The sequence below is a fragment of the Hipposideros armiger genome, unplaced genomic scaffold (genome assembly GCF_001890085.2).
Source record: "Hipposideros armiger isolate ML-2016 unplaced genomic scaffold, ASM189008v1 scaffold_1349, whole genome shotgun sequence".
Lineage (NCBI taxonomy): Eukaryota > Metazoa > Chordata > Mammalia > Chiroptera > Hipposideridae > Hipposideros > Hipposideros armiger.
In genome coordinates, this window is record NW_017732699.1 from 35,922 (window position 1) to 53,641 (window position 17,720).

At 49.3% G+C, this 17,720-nt stretch overlaps 1 protein-coding gene across 4 annotated transcripts in view; it reads left to right on the forward strand.

The window, feature by feature from the left end:
• Positions 1-17,720, forward strand: part of EPN2 (epsin 2) — a 90,344-nt gene that overhangs the window by 31,466 nt on the left and 41,158 nt on the right. For 2 of the 4 annotated variants that reach the window (XM_019633595.1, XM_019633597.1), the window contains exons 1-3: positions 5,314-5,424; positions 7,768-8,531; positions 10,461-10,631. In XM_019633595.1, coding sequence (XP_019489140.1) covers positions 7,937-8,531; positions 10,461-10,631 — 766 coding nt within the window. In that variant the 5' untranslated portion in view covers positions 5,314-5,424; positions 7,768-7,936. Of the gene's footprint in view, positions 1-5,313; positions 5,425-7,767; positions 8,532-10,460; positions 10,632-17,720 lie in introns of those variants that run through there. The other 2 variants (XM_019633596.1, XM_019633598.1) reach the window with 2 other exon arrangements.

Sequence of the window (17,720 nt, forward strand, 5' to 3'; positions counted from 1 at the left end):
GCTCTTTACCCAGTAGGAAGATGGGTATGTTTCCTCACTCGTGGACTCACGCACAGGAATATGAAAACCAGCTAATGCAGGCTTGCAAAGCTTTCCACAAACGTAGTGTTTGTGTATGTCACGCAGTGAAACATGGCAACAGCATGCCTACAGGTCACCATGTGAGCTTGGTACGCGTGTCATGTCCCCTCAGCGCTGCCCCCAGCGACTGTGTGTCTGGAGTCAGAACAGTGTTCCTGGGAGGTTCTGGTATATACAGTCCGTGGGCCCTCTAGTGTGATGCTGCAGGACAGGTGGCTGTACCCTGTCCCCACAGCTCTCCCTGTCATCTGCCTTGAGAAAAATGAAGTACTGTGAATTCACAGGAGGCTGCCAGATAGTTTGAGCTGCCCTCTGGAGTGAAGATTGTCACTTCACTCAGTAGTTCAGTTCACTCAGTAGTATTTATTGGCTATTACTGGATTGTCACAGTTAATATATATGTATTTTAAAGGTTTTATTGGGGAATTGGGGGAGGGGGACAACGTTGGGGAATCGGGGAAAGGGAACAGACAAGTTGCTGTCCTTTTGTTTTTCAGTCTAGTTGTGGAGGACGTTGCTTCACTGGCCCATGTTGGTATTATCATTGCGCTCTTCCCGGGCAAGGCAGACCAGTCGCCGGCCACTGGACGGCCACTCATGGCGGCTCTTGGCAGCTCATGCTGGCTGCCGGCCGCCCACGGTAGCTTACGGGAGCCCACTGCAGCCCCACTGCAGCCTACGCCATGGCCGGCGACTCACGGCAGCCCAGCTCCAGGTCGAGCTGTTGTTCACCATCTTAGCTGTAAAGGGTGCAGCGTCACTAGCCCTAATGTAGGATCTGAACTGGGGCCCTGCTGCCTGGAGCTGGCATCACAAGCCAACTCTTAACTACCGCGCCACTTGACCGGCCCTGTCACAGTCAATATTGATTGACTGCTAGGTTTGTGGGGAGGCAGAGATGATTATTGCTATTCCCTCATCGCTGGTCTTGATCCCTGGTCCCTGAAAAGCCATGGCCAGAATCTCCTAAGGGATTTGGTGTAGACCCTGGCAGGCAGGGTAACCATCTCCGTAGTACACTGTCAGCCATGTGCCTTGGCGTCACAGAAGCCCATTGGCAGAGAGACATGTGGGCATTGACCAGGGACTCATCTGTGCTGCCCAGAGACATGGAAGTCTCTCCTTTCTCCCATAATGGGAACTCCAGACGAGGAAAGAATTTCCCCACCCAGCTCTGTAAGCCCTTGGAGCACATTTTTATGGAATTCTTCTTGCCTCCAGGGGCCTCACCCTAGCCTTGGAATTTTTTGTTTGTTTAGTTTTTTTCTGTTTGCTGTTTTATTCAGTCTACTTCCAGCCTTCACTGTCTTTGAAATTCTCATTGTGTTTTTATATATACCAGAATTTTGTTCCCTAGTTTGTCCCCTGCAAATGTCACCACATCCAACTGTTAGTTGATGGTCACCATCATAAGCCACTCTGACAAAAGAGTGATGATCCCAGACTTTGACTGCGGGTGTCTGCATTTTGAGGAGTGACTAGCCTCCCTGGAAGGGACACAGCTTCTCGGTCAGCCTGGGGCCGTGGGTCAGGGGACTGAGGAGAGCCTGGCTGGTGACCTGGCACTTCTACTTGAGGCCCTGTTGGGGGCTCTGGGGAGGTCCCTGCTCTCTGTGTTGTTTGTCTGTTGCTGGCTTTCCTCCTCTCAGGGTGCTCGTTGCACATGTGCTGCGGAGATGGTCCCCCAGCCGCCAGGGTCTACACCAACTCCCTAAGGAGATTTTGGCTGTGGCTTTTCAGGGATCAGGGATCAAGACCAGCAATGAGGGAATAGCAACAATCACCTCTCTCTTCCCCCAAATCTAGCAGGGCTCAACAGTTGCAAATGGCAAAAGCACACACTGCTGTAGATTACGAATGGCCACATTGGCTCACGCAGCTGGGAAGTCCACAGGTTAAAGACTTCAGGCACAGGTGGACCAGAGATTCAAAAGGATGTTCTGTCTTGCTCCTCCTCCTGTTGGCTCCTTGCTTCTGCGTCGACATTAGCCTTAGGTAAACCCTGGCCCTGTGGTGGCTTCCAGCAGCTTAGCAACCCTGCTGGTTTACCAGAAGTTTCAGGGCCATCATCCAGAGAGGTCTCTAGGTGGTCCAAGGCTGGATGGTCAGCCTGCCTCTGACCTGTGCGTGTGGCTAGAGGCCCACATCAGGGCCTGTTCCTGGCCACTTCCCCCAGGGAAGACCGAGGCTCTTCCCAAGACAAGAGGATATGGATGTTGCACAGGCAGAAACAACAGATTCCTTTCCAGGAAATACTCTGGCTTAAAGAACCTTCCATAGGCCTGGGACTAACTGTAAAAAAGCAAGTGCCCCTTTCGTACTGAATAGACTGGCTTTTGACCTGGCGTCTCTCGAGTGTCCCCAGGGGTCTTTTGGAAGGCCTGACAGAAATGTGGATTGCCCACTGTGAGACTTCCCCAGACCGCCTGATTTGTTCCGTTTCTTTGCTTGTTGGCTGGATTTTATCAACTCAGCATGGTTCTAGTGGTTATCTCATGTGCATCAGAAACCCTGATTCTTATAATGAATATTAATATAGTTTCAAAACAGGCTTTTCAGGGTGGGTTGGAGTCGCGCGGTGTGATTGGGGTTGTGGGGGTTAGGAGCCCCTGGTCACCTCATCCAGGGAAATCAGTAGGTGTCCTGTGGCTTCTGTTCCAGCACTTTGGTAGGTGGAGAAAGATTTGTTTGCCTTGAATAGTAAATCCCAACTTGAAGTCATTTTGCTCTCTCCATTCAAAAATATTAAAGCTGAAACAGAATTGTACAAACTCAACATGCTTCATTTACCACTTATGGTAAAATAGTTCTAAGTAATACCTGATAACAGACATAGATTTCAAAAGGCATTTCTAGTTACTGATATTCTAATGGCATTTGTCCCTTCATTTGTCAGTATATATTTTATGAAAATGAGTCTTCCCACCTTTTTTTTTTTTTTTTTTTTTGGTCTATAACAAAGTTAATTTTTGTTTCTTGTTTTGACAATGTCCCTCTGCCTCTGTCCTCCCCATATCTGGCCTGGAAGTTCTTAAAAAATGATTAGATGTTTGTGAATTGACCACATTTCCCCAGGCTTGAGTGAAGAGCCCAGAAGGTAACAAATTATCCTCTAGTTGCTTTTGTATGACAGTTAGTTCAGGCTTAGCAAGTTAGAGACAGAACAAAACTGGCAAATTGAGAAGGAAAGTTCGGAAAGTGGAACATGCAAACTATTCAAAGGACAGAACAAAACAAAACTCAGATTCTAGAAATGACACAAGATGTGTACTTGAGGATGGTGTGTGTTCGGGGCTGGCTTTTCAGGGGGAACATCTGGCAGAGTTTAAGTGTTTACTGCCCAAACTTGAGGTTGAGGAGGAGACATTTTAAAATCGGAAAAGGAGGTCTGAGGGCCCCAGGGACAAATGCCACAGAGCCACAGAGGTCCACGTCTTCAGTTAGAGGAGCCTGGCAAAGCCGCGTACCCAGGCTGACACTGCAGTGGCCTTGCAGCCCACTCACACGTCACCGGGTTCTCTAACGGCCTGAAGTAGAAGTTTCGTTCTGTAGAGTCTCTGATGAGGCCCGTCACCCAGTTGGCCTTGAGAATAGTGTCTTAGAGGTGCCTTTGGTGTTTTTTCTCCTGTGAGGAATTTCTTATCTCCAGATCTTGACCGTCTTACCGTTTGTTAGTCCTGAAAGCAGCCCTTGTCTATAGCTTTAAGAAAATGGCAGGCAGCCAGTCAAATTATACAGACTTTATATATTTTTTCCTGACAAATATTTTATTAGCGTTTTCCTTTTTCTCAAAGCCTAACGATTTCTAACTACTAACAGATGTCTTTGCAAGTTGAGCCTGTTAGAAGAAGCCCCTGCCTTGGTCTGTATCCCCTGTGTCTAAGTTGTTTGGACTTCCTGTCCCACCCTGTATCTGGGAAGGCAGAGGCATCCCAACCCTCAGTGACAGGAATTGCTGCCTTTTCTTTGCCATCAAAGACCTGGGAGGCTCCGTGGGTGCCCTGGCCAGGCCTCATGGTCTTTCCCTGGCCCCTTCCTGGGAGACACCAGGTCCAGTGGGTCTGGTCCACCCCTCAAGGTGGCAGGACTGAAGGAGGGTCAGCAGAGCCCAGCACATCATTTCTCCCTCAGGAAACTGTTTTTTATTTTATTTATTTATTTATTTATTTATTACATGAAAATTTACCAAACTATATACTTCAAATATATGCAGTTTGCTGCATGCTAATTATATATCAAAAATTCTAAAAAAAGTTGACATGCTAATTTTTTTGCCCTATCACCATCAGAAAATAAACAATTTCATTGTCTCCAGGCCTGGCAAAATTGTGAGGAAACTGTCTTCCCTATCAGTGGAAGAGTGAATTGGCATGTCTTTTTGTTGTGGGCCAACCGAATAGCGCCCCCACCCCCCCCCACCCCCTACTGAAAGACCTTTTAAGTTTTCTTTCTTACAGAAATGTTAAGTCTCCTCCCTAGTTTCTTAGTCCCTTAGCCCTTGGCATTGATTACTCTTCTAATCAGTTTCTGAAACCTAGACTAAAAATTGCCCCTAGACCGAATCACAGAATATCTCGCACCCACCCTAGCTTTATTTTATTTTATTTTTTTTTCTTAGCTGAGCCATCCTGCTACCTATTGGCAGCTTAGTCACCGGGCATCAAACCGCTGTTGCTCAGAGCTCAAACTCTTGAGCGAGCTCAAACTCAACTGAGCCACTTGGCCAGCCCCCAACCTGGCTTTAGATAATTACTTAAAACCTGTGACTTCCCAACATTCCCCAAGTCATTCTGGTCCTAACTCTTGGGTAATCCCATCCCAGGGACTAAATAGATTTAAACATTTCCTCAGGCCAGTATACTTGTTGATTGTGAAGCCTAATGTTGTTTCCAAACCCTTAGCCACCCTACACCAATAGCTTTGAGCTCTGCTCTTTAAGAAATTCATTACCGCATTTCCCCATATACAAGACGCACCCCCCTTCGAAAAACTCTGGGTCCAAAAACTGGGTGCGTCCTACACAATAGCCGTAGGTTTTTTACTTGCATTTCCTGCTTTTTTCGCGATTATTTTTTTGGGGGGAGGCGCTCATACAACCACTGTATAAGATGCACCCAGCTCCCAGACCCCAAACCTTTCAAAAAAGGGTGTGTCTCATACACAGGGAAACACAGCAATTAAAATCTATTTTTCCTCATTTAGGGGCCTTGGGGATATAGAGGGCATCCCAGCAAGATTGCCAGTCACAACCCAAGAAGCCAACACGGTCTTCCAGGCGGATCTCGAGACCCCTTCCTCTCATCTAAGATGAGGCAGGGCGAGAGTTTCGTGAGCCCTTGATAGGTAAGGACAGCTCAGTGGCCCTGCTCAGCAGGAAGCAGACACAGAAAAAAAGACCTCCTGTCCCTCATTTTCCCATAAATGAGGGGATCACATCTCTCAAGGGGAAAACAAGGCAGGCAATTAGAGGCAGGCATTGGGTCTCTGCATTCCTGCAGGTTCCACAGAATTCACTGCCCCAGGAAACTGTTTTTTAAAAATTATATTCTCAACCATTGAAACCTTTATACCAGGACTGTTGCTCTCATGCTTAATTGAAGCTGCTTCCTGACCTGGAGGAAGGTGGCCCAGGGTCTCTTTAGGGACAGATCCCAGCTCCACCTGCTTCTCCGAGAAGTGGAACAGTCGTACCTGCCGTGCACCAAATGGAATGACAAATGGAAGTGCCTGGTGGTCCTGGGCTTTAAGTTCATTTGAATGTAACTACTGACTTTGACACGTATTTGCACTTTAAGCTGGGAGATGCTCATTAAAAATCCAAGTGTTCTTTTTTCCTGTTCGAGGCCCGTCCCCTCTCTGCCAGCCGTGAATGTTTCTGTGAATGAAAACCCTAATTAAATAAAATGTGCAGGTCACCATGCAAGTTTTTATCCCTGGTCCTTTGACAGGCTTTAGAGAATTTATGAGAGCTGCCAAATAGTGGAGAGGCAGAGTCTGACTGCTCTCAGTGGAAGCCCTGTTCTGTGCAGGTGGAACTCTTGTCCTATTGTATGTAGGGCTGACAGAAGGCCTCCCTGGCCCAGAGCACATGTATTGATTGTCACCAGGATGACATTTTATGAGCTGTCTCTTTCTTATTGGTAGGCTATGTGTGGTGAGTGATCACTGATGGCATTTCCTGCGGCATCCCCCACTCCCTACACCTTTTGTTGACTTATTGTTTTGATGTGCCCATTGCCTGTCTGAGGCTTTAGGTGAATGTCGGAGGCATTCATTATTTCTCTAGCAGAAGCAGCAGAGAGTAAGGCCCACTGCAAGGGGAGGGAGGAGGGTTCTAGCCTGGTGACCTTAGTCTGCTCCAGGTCTCAGGCTCCTCGTCTGTACTAGGGGAAGAAGAATCTTCACCCAGAAGGTTTCCATGATCATTGAGACAGCCTGGCCTGAGAAGCCCAGCAGGCAGCTGGGGAAAGGGCAGAGGTGGTGGAGGAGCTTCGCATCAGCCCAGCTGTGCTCCTGCGTCTTGGCAGTCCCTGGGGCCTTCTGGGCCTGTTTCCTCATGTTCTAGATGAGGGGCAACCTTCCGTCCCTGCAGGGCTCCTCAGCTTTGAAGGTCATACTGAGGGTTGTTTTGGGTGAAGGTCCTTTACGTGCCTCTCTCTGCAGCCCCCAGCAGCCCGTTGAGCTGGTTGTTCCGACTTTGCACGTTTAGATCCCTTGTGCTCACCTCCATCCCCTGCCAGACTATGGTCTTCCTGAGGAAAGGGACATGGCTTTTTTTTTTTTTAATCCATTTCATACATTTATTCAACAGAGTTTATATTCATGTCAGGTACAGTGCTGGGTGCTCATTGGGGAATAAGGCTAAGGAAGGTCCCCAGACTTGTGGATCAGAGTCCATTGTCGGAGATGTGGATCTCACTCTAGCTCAGTAAGTGTTTCTTTTCTGGAGAGGGACTAGATGTGTTTGTGGCATAGGACAGGATGAACCAGTTAATGCATAACCCTGAGCCTCGGTTTCTTCCAATGGAAATGTGGGGATTGGGCTAGTTCTATAAGGTGTATTATACAACTCGGGTCAGATGCTGGAGACTTCTGAAAGCTGTGGAGGGCCTTAGCAGCGCTTTAGAAGAGTAGTCGGGAGTCTTTGTAAAAATCCAGGAGAAAAGCGGGGGCTCACGGAGAAGCCTCTGGGCAGTTAGAAGCACATGGACCAAAGCCAGATGTTAAATAATTTTAAAGGTGTTGGTAGGTGTTTTTGGGTTAAGGTAGACCTGAAATGAGAGGCTTTCTTGTTTTGAAAGATAATTTAAAATCTGTCAGGACCAGTCTCCCCCAGTGTTATGAATCTTCTCTAACTGGCTTTGCCATGCTGTGAAAATAAGACCCATAGAAGAGCCATTCCAATGGGAGCATTTTGAAAATAGAACAAAAAGAGAAAATAGTCATAATGTGTGCTTCCTTTTTTCCAAAGGCTTAAATTTGAGTTTAAATTTTATTCAATATTAACTGTAATATTGATCTTATCTTAGTTTTGAAAGAAAGATGGAATCTCTTTCACCCTAGAGAGGCTGGAGTATGCCCATTTATTGCCTCCCTGACATACCTGCTGTTTATAAAATGCATGCATTGGAGCCTCTTGCTGTCTCAGGGGAGCTCATGGTACAGTGAGTGTTTTTCTTTCTCTAGGTCATGGCTTCCGACTTCTCAGACCTGCAGCTACAGCAGAGGAAATGAGTGTCCGGGATCTTGCTCCAGATCTGTTACGGAGACTAAGCCTTCACAGGGTGCAAACTTGCCCGGGACAGAAAAGTTTCTCTCTTTGAAGGGCTTTACATTTGTAACAAAGACAATAAAGATGACGACTTCATCTATTAGAAGGCAAATGAAAAACATTGTAAACAATTACTCAGAAGCCGAAATAAAAGTCCGGGAAGCCACCTCCAATGACCCGTGGGGCCCGTCCAGCTCCCTGATGACGGAGATCGCGGACCTGACCTACAATGTCGTCGCCTTCTCGGAGATCATGAGCATGGTGTGGAAGCGACTCAACGACCATGGCAAGAACTGGCGGCACGTGTACAAGGCACTGACGCTGCTGGACTACCTCAGCAAGACGGGCTCTGAGCGCGTGGCCCAGCAGTGCCGAGAGAATATCTTCGCCATCCAGACCCTGAAGGACTTCCAGTACATCGACCGCGACGGCAAGGACCAGGGCGTCAACGTGCGCGAGAAGTCAAAGCAGCTGGTGGCCCTGCTCAAGGATGAGGAGCGGCTGAAGGCTGAGAGGGTCCAGGCTCTCAAAACCAAAGAGCGCATGGCCCAGGTCGCCACCGGCATGGGCAGCAACCAGATCTCCTTCGGTCGTGGCTCCAGCCAGCCCAACCTCTCCACCAGCTACTCGGAGCAGGAGTATGGCAAGGCCGGGGGATCGCCAGCCTCCTACCATGGTTGTGAGTAGTGGAAGCGCCCCCCCTCCCCATTTGCCAGAGTGTGCTGGCTGCAGACCCAGTAGCGCTGGGCCACAGGTAGGGTGGGTGCCCTTGGGCTGAGTGAGATCTTGCATCTGTCCTTTGTTCTCAGCTTCTGGCAGCCCAGACAACAATGCCCTTGGTCTGTATCAAGTTGCTGGTTACAAAGGGGCTTTCAGCCCTTTGGCTGCCCTGGCTTGGGGGTCTCGAGACCCTCTGCTGCTCTGTGGTCTGATTATGTACATCTGGGCAGGACGGGCCCTCGGGGTGAGACGGGCATAGAGACAGGTGTCTCCTGTTTCCTCCGTGGGGAAGGGCTTTAGCAGAGGGATTGGTTTGCAGCACAAGCAGTGTATTTGGTGGCTAGGAGGAAACAAATGCTCTTTCGGGGCAATCTTGTTGCTTTAATTTCATATCAGATGATTTTCTAATAATTGGGCTGCAGGTTTCCTAAGTGGTCCAGTCCACTGTCTCCTTCAGCATCTCAGGGCCTGAGAGGGTATGTCTGTCTCACTGAAGGAGGGAGGAGGCAAGGCCTCTGCAGGTGTTGGCGTGGGCAAGGCCTCCTTTCCCAGCATGTGGACCAGAGTTCTTGGTGGTTTGGTTGCATGGCTGGGTCTGTGCTGGATAGGACTGCTCTGTTTTCTTGTTCTGCAGATTGGATTACGCTGGGTCTTTGCTCAGTGTTCAGAAGAGATTTCAGGGAACAGATGTAGGGTTCCGGGCCTGACAGAAGCTGGTATCTCTGAGCCATGTTGGCATCTGGTTTCTCATTGAAAGTGGTCCTAGGAATGGAGCCCTCCTGCCTCACAGTGCGGTGTTGAGACAGGTGGTCCTGGTGGCCTGTGGTGTGGGCTGGGGTGGGACATGCAAAACTGCTGTCTTCTGTCCATAAAAATGAAAGTGCAGGTCCCCATACCCTTTCTTTTTGGGATCAGTAACACTATGTTAGCGTAACAGAAAATTACTTTTTTCAGGAAGTTGTTTGTAGTTTGACAAACCCGTCAACCTTTGCTTACTGAGGGTTCCATGACCAGACCACTTCCTAACATTTCCTGCTTTTGCAGGTTTCAGTTTGACAGTACAGGCACCAGCAGCATTTTGAGAAATGGGAGATTTACATAGTCAAGTCAGACTTCCTATCTCTAGGGATTGTAAATTATTATCAAGCTTAGAGAGGTTAGCGTTTTCTCATCCCATTTCTAGTTATTGTCGCTTCCTCCCTTAGTTTGAACTGCTCTGCTTAGGCAAAAGTTGTGACCTTTGTGAGAGCACTTGGGGAAAAAAAATGTAACCTAAAGCTCCAGAGGTCTTCCTTCAGGCTAGGGTGCACCCCCCCAAAATGAAGATTGCCCTCTAAGAAGTGAAGTTGCTAGTTTCCCTCAAGGAGGCGCTCTCCATCCCCCCAGAAAGGCACTTGTGGGTTGCGTGGGTCTCCAGTCTGGTGGGCCTGCTCCCAGGGAAGTGCTGGGGCTGTGCTACATGGCCACAGGGAGCTGCTGCCCTCTCTACCTGCCGTTTGCAGTCATTGTTCTCAAGGAGCCAGAGGATACAAAGCGAGGAGTCGAAATAATACCCCATTGCAGCAAAGTCTGTGGGATGTTCCAGGTGCAGGGGGAGGCCTTGGGGTGCAGGAGTTCTGGGGGTCTGGATCAGCTCCCTAGTCATAGGTCCTGCCCGCCTTGTACTGGGTTGACCGACACTGCCGTGGCCCCAACTCTAATAGTTGCTGGTCCCCTCAGACCTGAGCTTGAGCTACATGTTCAGGGTCAGACTGTGGTCAGCAGGCTATTCACTGCCTCCGCTCATGTCTGGCATCGGCCTTGGCTGGAACCCTTGCTGCTCCCTCTCCCTCTAATGGCATGTCTCTCTCTGTGTATATGTGTGTATGTGTCCTTCCTTGCCCGACAGCACCCGAGGCCTCGCTGTGCCCCCAGCACCGCACAGGGGCCCCGCTGGGTCAGAGTGAGGAGCTGCAGCCACTGAGCCAGCGTCACCCCTTCCTGCCGCACCTGGGGCTGGCCTCCCGCCCAAATGGTGACTGGCCCCAGCCCTGCCTCACTTGTGACCGCGCAGCCCGAGGTGGGACGGCGGTTTGCTTTTCTCCTTCCTAGAAATGCTGGGCAGCTTGCTGGGGGTGTGCTTGTCATAGCAGTACAGCCAACTCTCTCCCTGTCTCCTCTGGGCCTCATGGTCCAGCCTCCAGTGGACCCAGGGCCCTTTCTTGCTCTCTCCTTAGGAGCTCATGTCCTGGCCACACTCCCCTCACCATCCCACATTACTTGCTAGAAGCTCTGCTGAAGGCACGATAGGGGAGCTGCTATTTGGGTCAGGCATGGGTGGTTTCTGTGCTCTCCTTGCATCCCCACACCCTGGAAAATTGGAGGGGGCTCTGCTGTCTGCCAGACCACTTGGCTTGTTGAGCCAGAAGTGTGTGGTTTAAATCTCACAATGCCGGGCCACCCCGAGAGCCTCGGTGGATAGTTGTTGGAAGTCATCATCCTTGATGCAGTGATATGTGCCTTGCTGAGGACAAAATGGGATTGTTTTTGCTTCTCAATTAACTGTTGTCCTTCTGAAATCCCCATTGCCATGGTAAACAGAGAGTTAGCTGTACTGTCATTTCTAGGTCACAGTGTTTGAAGATACCTAATTCAATGGGTAACTAAAAATGGGGCTTCTCTTTTGACTAATTAATAATGTATCCTGGTCAGAGTCTACAACTGTTGCAGGTTAACTGAAAACAGATTTCACTGTTGCCTACAAGAAAATGCTCTCAATTGAATTTACCTTTGGTTTTAAGTGGGGCCCTGTTACTTAGAAGAAAGCCATTACTAGAAGGGGCCGATGAAGAGCCTTGGTGTGGCTCCCCGATAAGGTGGCCAGCCTTTACCCAGCCCTGGAAACAGTTACTGTTCATTTATGTCTCATCAATATTACAGCTTGTTTGACGTGGACGTTTGCTGATCACTATATTTAGCTCTGGTATATTTTCCTTTGTGTTCCCATCTTTTCCTCACAGTTTATACAAGAGTTTGTAGGCAGGACCAGCTTTGCAATGTAGGGAATGCAAAAAGGTCAAAGTGTGGTTTCAAGGAGCTCCCAAATGCACTGAATTACTTGCTCGTTTCCCCCACCAGATTTCGGGGACCATTCCCGGCAGGTTCTCAGTACGCCCCAGAACTCCAGCAGCTCCCTCTTTGTGTTTCCCAGGTTGTACGAATTCAGTAACTAGTAAGGTCTTTCCTGAGCCTGGTTAAGTTTGTGTTCACCTGCACTCAGGTTCTGCTCGGACATTTGCATATTAAAATCAGGCTGCTGTGTTTCAGCCACCCTTCTACTTCCTCCCACTGTGGCCAGGACCGGCCACTCTGCTCCCCCAGGCCAGTCCCCTCCACTTGGGGCCTCCCCTGAACATCTGGCAAGTTTCTCAAGGTGTTCAGCCCTTGTGGATTTCTCTTCTTGAGCTCTGGTAGAAATAAAGGGTAAAAATGAGTTGGGTTTTTTTGGGGTTTTTTGTTTTTTTTGGACAATTTCTCATGCCCTCAATGAGTGTTGTGTCATGTTTTCATCCTTTAAACATTTAGTGTGTGCATTCTTTTCCATATTTCACACTCTCCCCATGATGGGGGGCCAGGACCCCATCCAATGTCTGCTTTCTGTTCTCCCCTAGCCCCTAACAAAGTGCTGAGTGTGAGGTAAATGCTTGATCTGTGCACATCAGTGGATTTGCTTTGAACATACTGGCTTGGAATCCAACAGAGAAGTCAGGCTGATGCCAGCTATCCAGAAATGGTCTCGTGAAATGCAGGCTGTGATTCAGGGGAGACATTGATGAGGGGCAAATCTAGGACCTCAGACCCCGCAGTGGAGGCCTGGTGGGCGTCGGTGCAGCCTCAGGGCCGGGGCAGGGGAGGCCAGCTGCGGAGAAGGCCCTTCTGCAGGAGAGCCAGTGCTGCGGGGAGGCTCTGGTGCTTTAGCTGCTGTTCTGACCCGCAGTCATCACGGTGAAGTTTGAGGAGAGCGTCCTTTTTCATACCACATCCGTTCATGCTCCCTGTGCCTCCTCCCTCCCTCTCACCTCCCACATACATCTGCAGATCTGACCTTGGAAACTTCTCAAATGCTGTCCATCTCTAGTTCCATGGCCTTGAATCAATGCCTGCTTTCTGATTTGGTTTCCTTGTTAGCCTCCCCATTCTTATGCACGCTCCAGCTTTATAAGTGATGCCCTGATCCTGGGCCTCAGAAAGCTCCTTTGGATCCCAGGGATCCCTACAGAGTCCAGCCCAGAGCTTTGACACGGCAGACAGCTCCCTTCCCTGGTGGTCCTTGGCTGCCCTCTGCCAGCTCCGGCCTGCTGAGCTCCGCCTTGGGCACCGCTCTGAGTGAAGCCTGCCCCAGCTGCACTCTGGCTCCCATGTTCCCTCGTTCATTTAACAAGCGTGTATGAGTTCTCATCATGTGTCAGGCACTGTGCTAAGCACAAAGCAGCGCCCCATCACTGTTAATGGGAAGAGAGACAATAAATACAAGACATTATACAGCATGTTACGTGACAGTGCTCTAAAAAACAGCAGACATAGCCCAAAACAACCCAGCTGTGTATGAGGAGTAGGGAAGGTGGTCTCAGTGTTAAGGAGGGCGTGAGAACAAGCCTGTGAGAAACTGATATTGGAGCAGGATTGGAGAAGGAGAAGGGGAGGGGAGGGAATGGGAGGGAGCTGTGTGAAGGTCTGGAAGAGTGTTTCAGGCAGAGGGTGGGAGCAGCAGTGCAAAGGCCCTGAGGTGGGACTGTGCTTAGGGTGTTTTCCGAACAGGAAGGGGCCAGGAAGGCGGCCAGTGAGGCTGGAGCAGTGTGAGGGAGAGTGCGTGGCAGAGGGGGGGCCTGAAGAAGGTGTAGGGCTGCTTCTCAAACCGACTTTGACAGGGAGCGGTATTTCCATTCCCAGGCCGTCTCAGACTGATACTTTTTGTTTCAGCGTTTGGATTTTGTAGCAATGTCAAATTGCTATAAAAGTTTGTAAATACTTGATCTCACTGCACTTAACTTGTTGTGGACCACATGCTAAGTAGAGTGGTGTAGGGCCTTCGGTTCATTGGCCTTTACTCTGTGAGCTAGGGAGGCAGAAGAAGGGTTTGGAACCCAGGAGGGATTTGGTCCAATTTAAGGATGAGAAGGCTCAGGAGGATCTTGTGGCTGTGTAAGAGGCAAGAGGGGCCCAGGGAGACCAGTGAGGAGATGAATGCCCTTATCTAGTGGGAGATGCTGTTCCTGGACCTGAGGATGGGGCAGTGGGGGTCTGTGCATATTGTAAAGGAGATCAACAGGACTCATTGGGGGGCCTGGACCGGGTGAGAGAAGTGGAAGACAGCTCTGACGACTACCAGTTGAGCAACTGGGAAAAGGAGCTGCCGTCACCTGATGTAAGGGTGGCTGTGAGTGGAACAGGTTTGAGCAGAGGTGGGGTTCTGAGCGGGACATGCCTTCAGCACTTCGGCCTCACCTGGCACTCATGTTCACGGTTTCGTTGTCACTGGCGTACTGGCTGCCCGCCCCACTGGGGCAGGGTCCTTGGCTCACCTTTCTTGGCTGCCTCACGTGATCCTGGCATGAAGTTGGTGCATAGGACAGCTGTGTGCAGGCAAACTGTGGGGCCCAGAGGAGTCTTCTAGGGCTGAGGGGTTGGAGGTTTGTCAGAGCCGTGCAGCAAGGGCAGCCTGCCAGGCTGGAGTGGGGTGTGAGCAGCCTGCCTTTCCTCCCCACCCAAGACTCTGTCCACTCTCCCACATTTGCAGGGCTGTGGAGAAGTGGTAGATTTTCTTGGGGCGGCAGGAGCCCACATCAGGGGCACCATAGGGGTCCTAAAGATTGCTGCTGTCCTTTGTTGTGGATGCTCCAAGGTCAGGGGCTAGACTCCCACTCCCCCCACCTCTGCACCCTGGTCGGTCGCCATAGGGGAGGACTAACGGGAGAAGGAAGGAGAGTCGGCGGGCCTTCTCAGCTCCCTTTGCTGAGCAGCCTGAAGCAGGACCTAGAGCCAGGGCTGCGCTTGCCTTGCTGCAGTGTGGTCCTGTCCCGTGAAGAAAGAGGAAGGAAGACCCAGAATAGAAATCCTCAAATCTCTGACCAGCTCTGGTGAATCAGAACCAACCTGAAGTCCCAGAGCCGAAGTGGACAGTGGTGTGCTCTGCACAGGGTGGGTGCTGCCACCTGTGGTTGTCCTGATGGACTTCCTTCTCGGTGACACCTTTAGCACCCCACTGGTGCAGAGAAGCCGTCTGTGCTGTGACTCGGGCCTGTTCCCGGGGGAGCTGCAGTACTTCCTTTGGGCTGGGAGCTGCACACCTAGGGCTGCTGCCCCTCAAACACCATCAACAACGATTCACCAAGTGATTGTTAGAGATTATGACCATTTCACTTATTTGCCCTGCTTCACTCTAGAAAGGATTGGAATTGGCTTACAAAACACATACAATACCAGAGGACAAACTAGATACCAGAAAAAATCAGGGCAAAGGGAACAAATAAAGGTAAGAAAATAAGATAAGGCCAGGGTCACATATAACTGCTGGAAATCCAGATTTGGCTTTGAACTTCTTAGCCACCAGCACCAAAGAGGACAGTTGCCCTGGACAAGAATCCAGGACCCAGGTGAGGTCCAGAGAGGCCAGCGGCTTACTGTGCAGGAGGAGCCTTCCTGGGGAATGCTGGGCTCTCTGTCCCGGACGCATCCTGCAGTCCATAGCCTTGCTCTTGGCCGGCCTGGCACGAGTCCAGGAGTGGACGGACGCCATGGCTCTTCCACTCCCTCCATGCTGATCAGCCATTCTTAAACATGTTACAGAGACTCTGAAAGTTTCTGTGTGCAACCTTTCTTTCATATGTGTGTTTGGGAAGGCCCTGGAGACGGTCGGCCCTCCTAGACGCTCCAGGGAAGCTGGTTCTCTACAGCACAGGAAACTCAGGGATAAGTAAGAGTCTCTGTGGCCCCAGCCCTGCCAGCCAGACGGTGGGAGTGGAGTGGGAGCATGTACACATGGAAGAGAACACCTGCATAAGAATTCGGCATCTGAGTAAGGGAGTCTTATATAGGTCTATTTTTTTTAAAGAAATTTTATTGGGGAACAGTGTGTTTTTCCAGGACCCATCAGCTCCAAGTCAAGTAGTTGTTTCAGTCTAGTTGTGGAGGGCGCAGCTCCTTGGCCTATGTGGGGATTGAACTGGCCACCTTGGTGTTAAGAGCCTGCGCTCTAACCACCTGAGCTAACTGGCCGCCCCCATATAGGTCTAATTTTGAAAACTTGAGGATGTGGAAAAATGCATTAATTACTTAAAAAGAAAAGTCAAACCCAGCCAGCATGTGCCTCGGGAGCTTTTCTGGGGTGTGGACTTGGAAGGAGCCTGGGTCAGTTGAGGCCTCCAGAGAGCGTGTGAGGTGGAGGGGAGCAAAGCTCTGAGGTACAGGGCTGAGTGACACTGCCCAGGGACAGGAATGGGGACACACCCAGGGCTGAAAGGTGGTTGGTGGCCACCAGCCAGGTGATTCCTCAATGTCAGGAATGGCTCGGGACAGCCAGCCCACAGGAGCCTTCCACCTTTCTTTGGGCTGCATCTCACCAGATTGTTTTCTGAAGGGGGTACACTAGGAATTTGGTAGGAGATGGGATTCATTTGATATCCCATTTTGCTGGAACAAATGTGTTCTGTAAGTCATAGGACCCCTGCATGTTTGGCAGGCAGTAAGTCCCAGGGGCAGAGGCAGGTGCTAGGCTGTCAGCATTAGCTTACTCTGGGGAGAGTTAATCTCTTCCAGTAGAGAATGGAATCACAGAGGAAGTGGTCAGTGAGGCCCTCAGACACTTGGAGCTGACAGTTTTATTGCCACATCTGTCCAAGGGTCACACATAAAAGATGTTCATTCTTGCCACAAGGGCTTCGGCCTTCAGTGGGCTCTGAATGTGCCACGCCGAAGCTGCTGGATGGCTGAGCTGCTCAAGTTGGCAGTTGTCCACAGCAGCCAGAAGGCGTCGAGAGCGCCCTGCTCTGCTTCCCCTTATGGGGGTCCCTCTGCTTCTCACACCTGCCCGAGGAGGTGGGCAGGACAGGTGTAATGACACTGAGATGGACCCACTCACCCAACCAAGTCCACTCAGTCATATGTGGTGATGGCGGAATTGGAAAACAGGTTGTCTAATACTCTGGCTCTCTTTCTTGTACTTTTCTGTAAAAAAAAGTTTCTAAATTGTTTTACAAAATATTTGAATATACAGTGTAAACCTATTGCAGTTTTATGATTGTGTGGTCCATCTCATGTAATGCTTTTTTTTTGGTTTTTAAAAGCAGGAATACCTATTTAAACGGTTACTTAATGGGGATCCAGATCTTAAGGAGCTCCTCTGATTGTCAGAGAGTACGGTATAAGATTGAAACACAGCTATCAAAATTGTTGATTGGGGCAGTTTGGATCGTTATTAATTAAATGATTGATGTTGACTTGTACCATAGAAAATTGAAGTTATGAATGCAGTATTTTGTATCTAATCATCTGTCTTTAAAACATTTTTTTAGTATAGGTAAACAAACAATTTTTTATAAACTGTCAAGAGTGGAGTATGACAAAGGAAAAAGGGGAGTTTAAGTCAGGTTCCATTACAGCTGTGAAAGTGTCTGATTGATGGCTGTTTTAGTGGCTAGTTTTAAATAGTCAATTTCAAGGGGGCATTTAAAAATCATGTAAATAAAACTGAGAGGGAGGGTCTAAAGATAGATTTCTCTTTGTATGGGAATATAGAGCATGTAATTTACATAGAATCTCTATCATGTCATTCTGTTTTATTATCTTCAGAATACTTTTTTTTATTAGTTTCAGGTGTACAAAGCAATGTAATAGTTAGACATTTACACCCCTCATCACAAAGTGATAACCCCCCCAATCTACTATCCCTCTGAATCCTATATAACCGTTACTATACCATTGATTATATTCCCTGTGTTGTATTGCACATCCTGTGACTTTATATTTAATTATAGTTGGCTTTCAGTATTATTCTACTTCAGCTTCAGGTGTACAGTGCAGTGGTCAGGCATTTACACAGTCTATGAAGTGATCCCCCTGATAAGTCCAGTGTCCATCTGGCACCTTACATAATCTTTAAACATTGTTGATT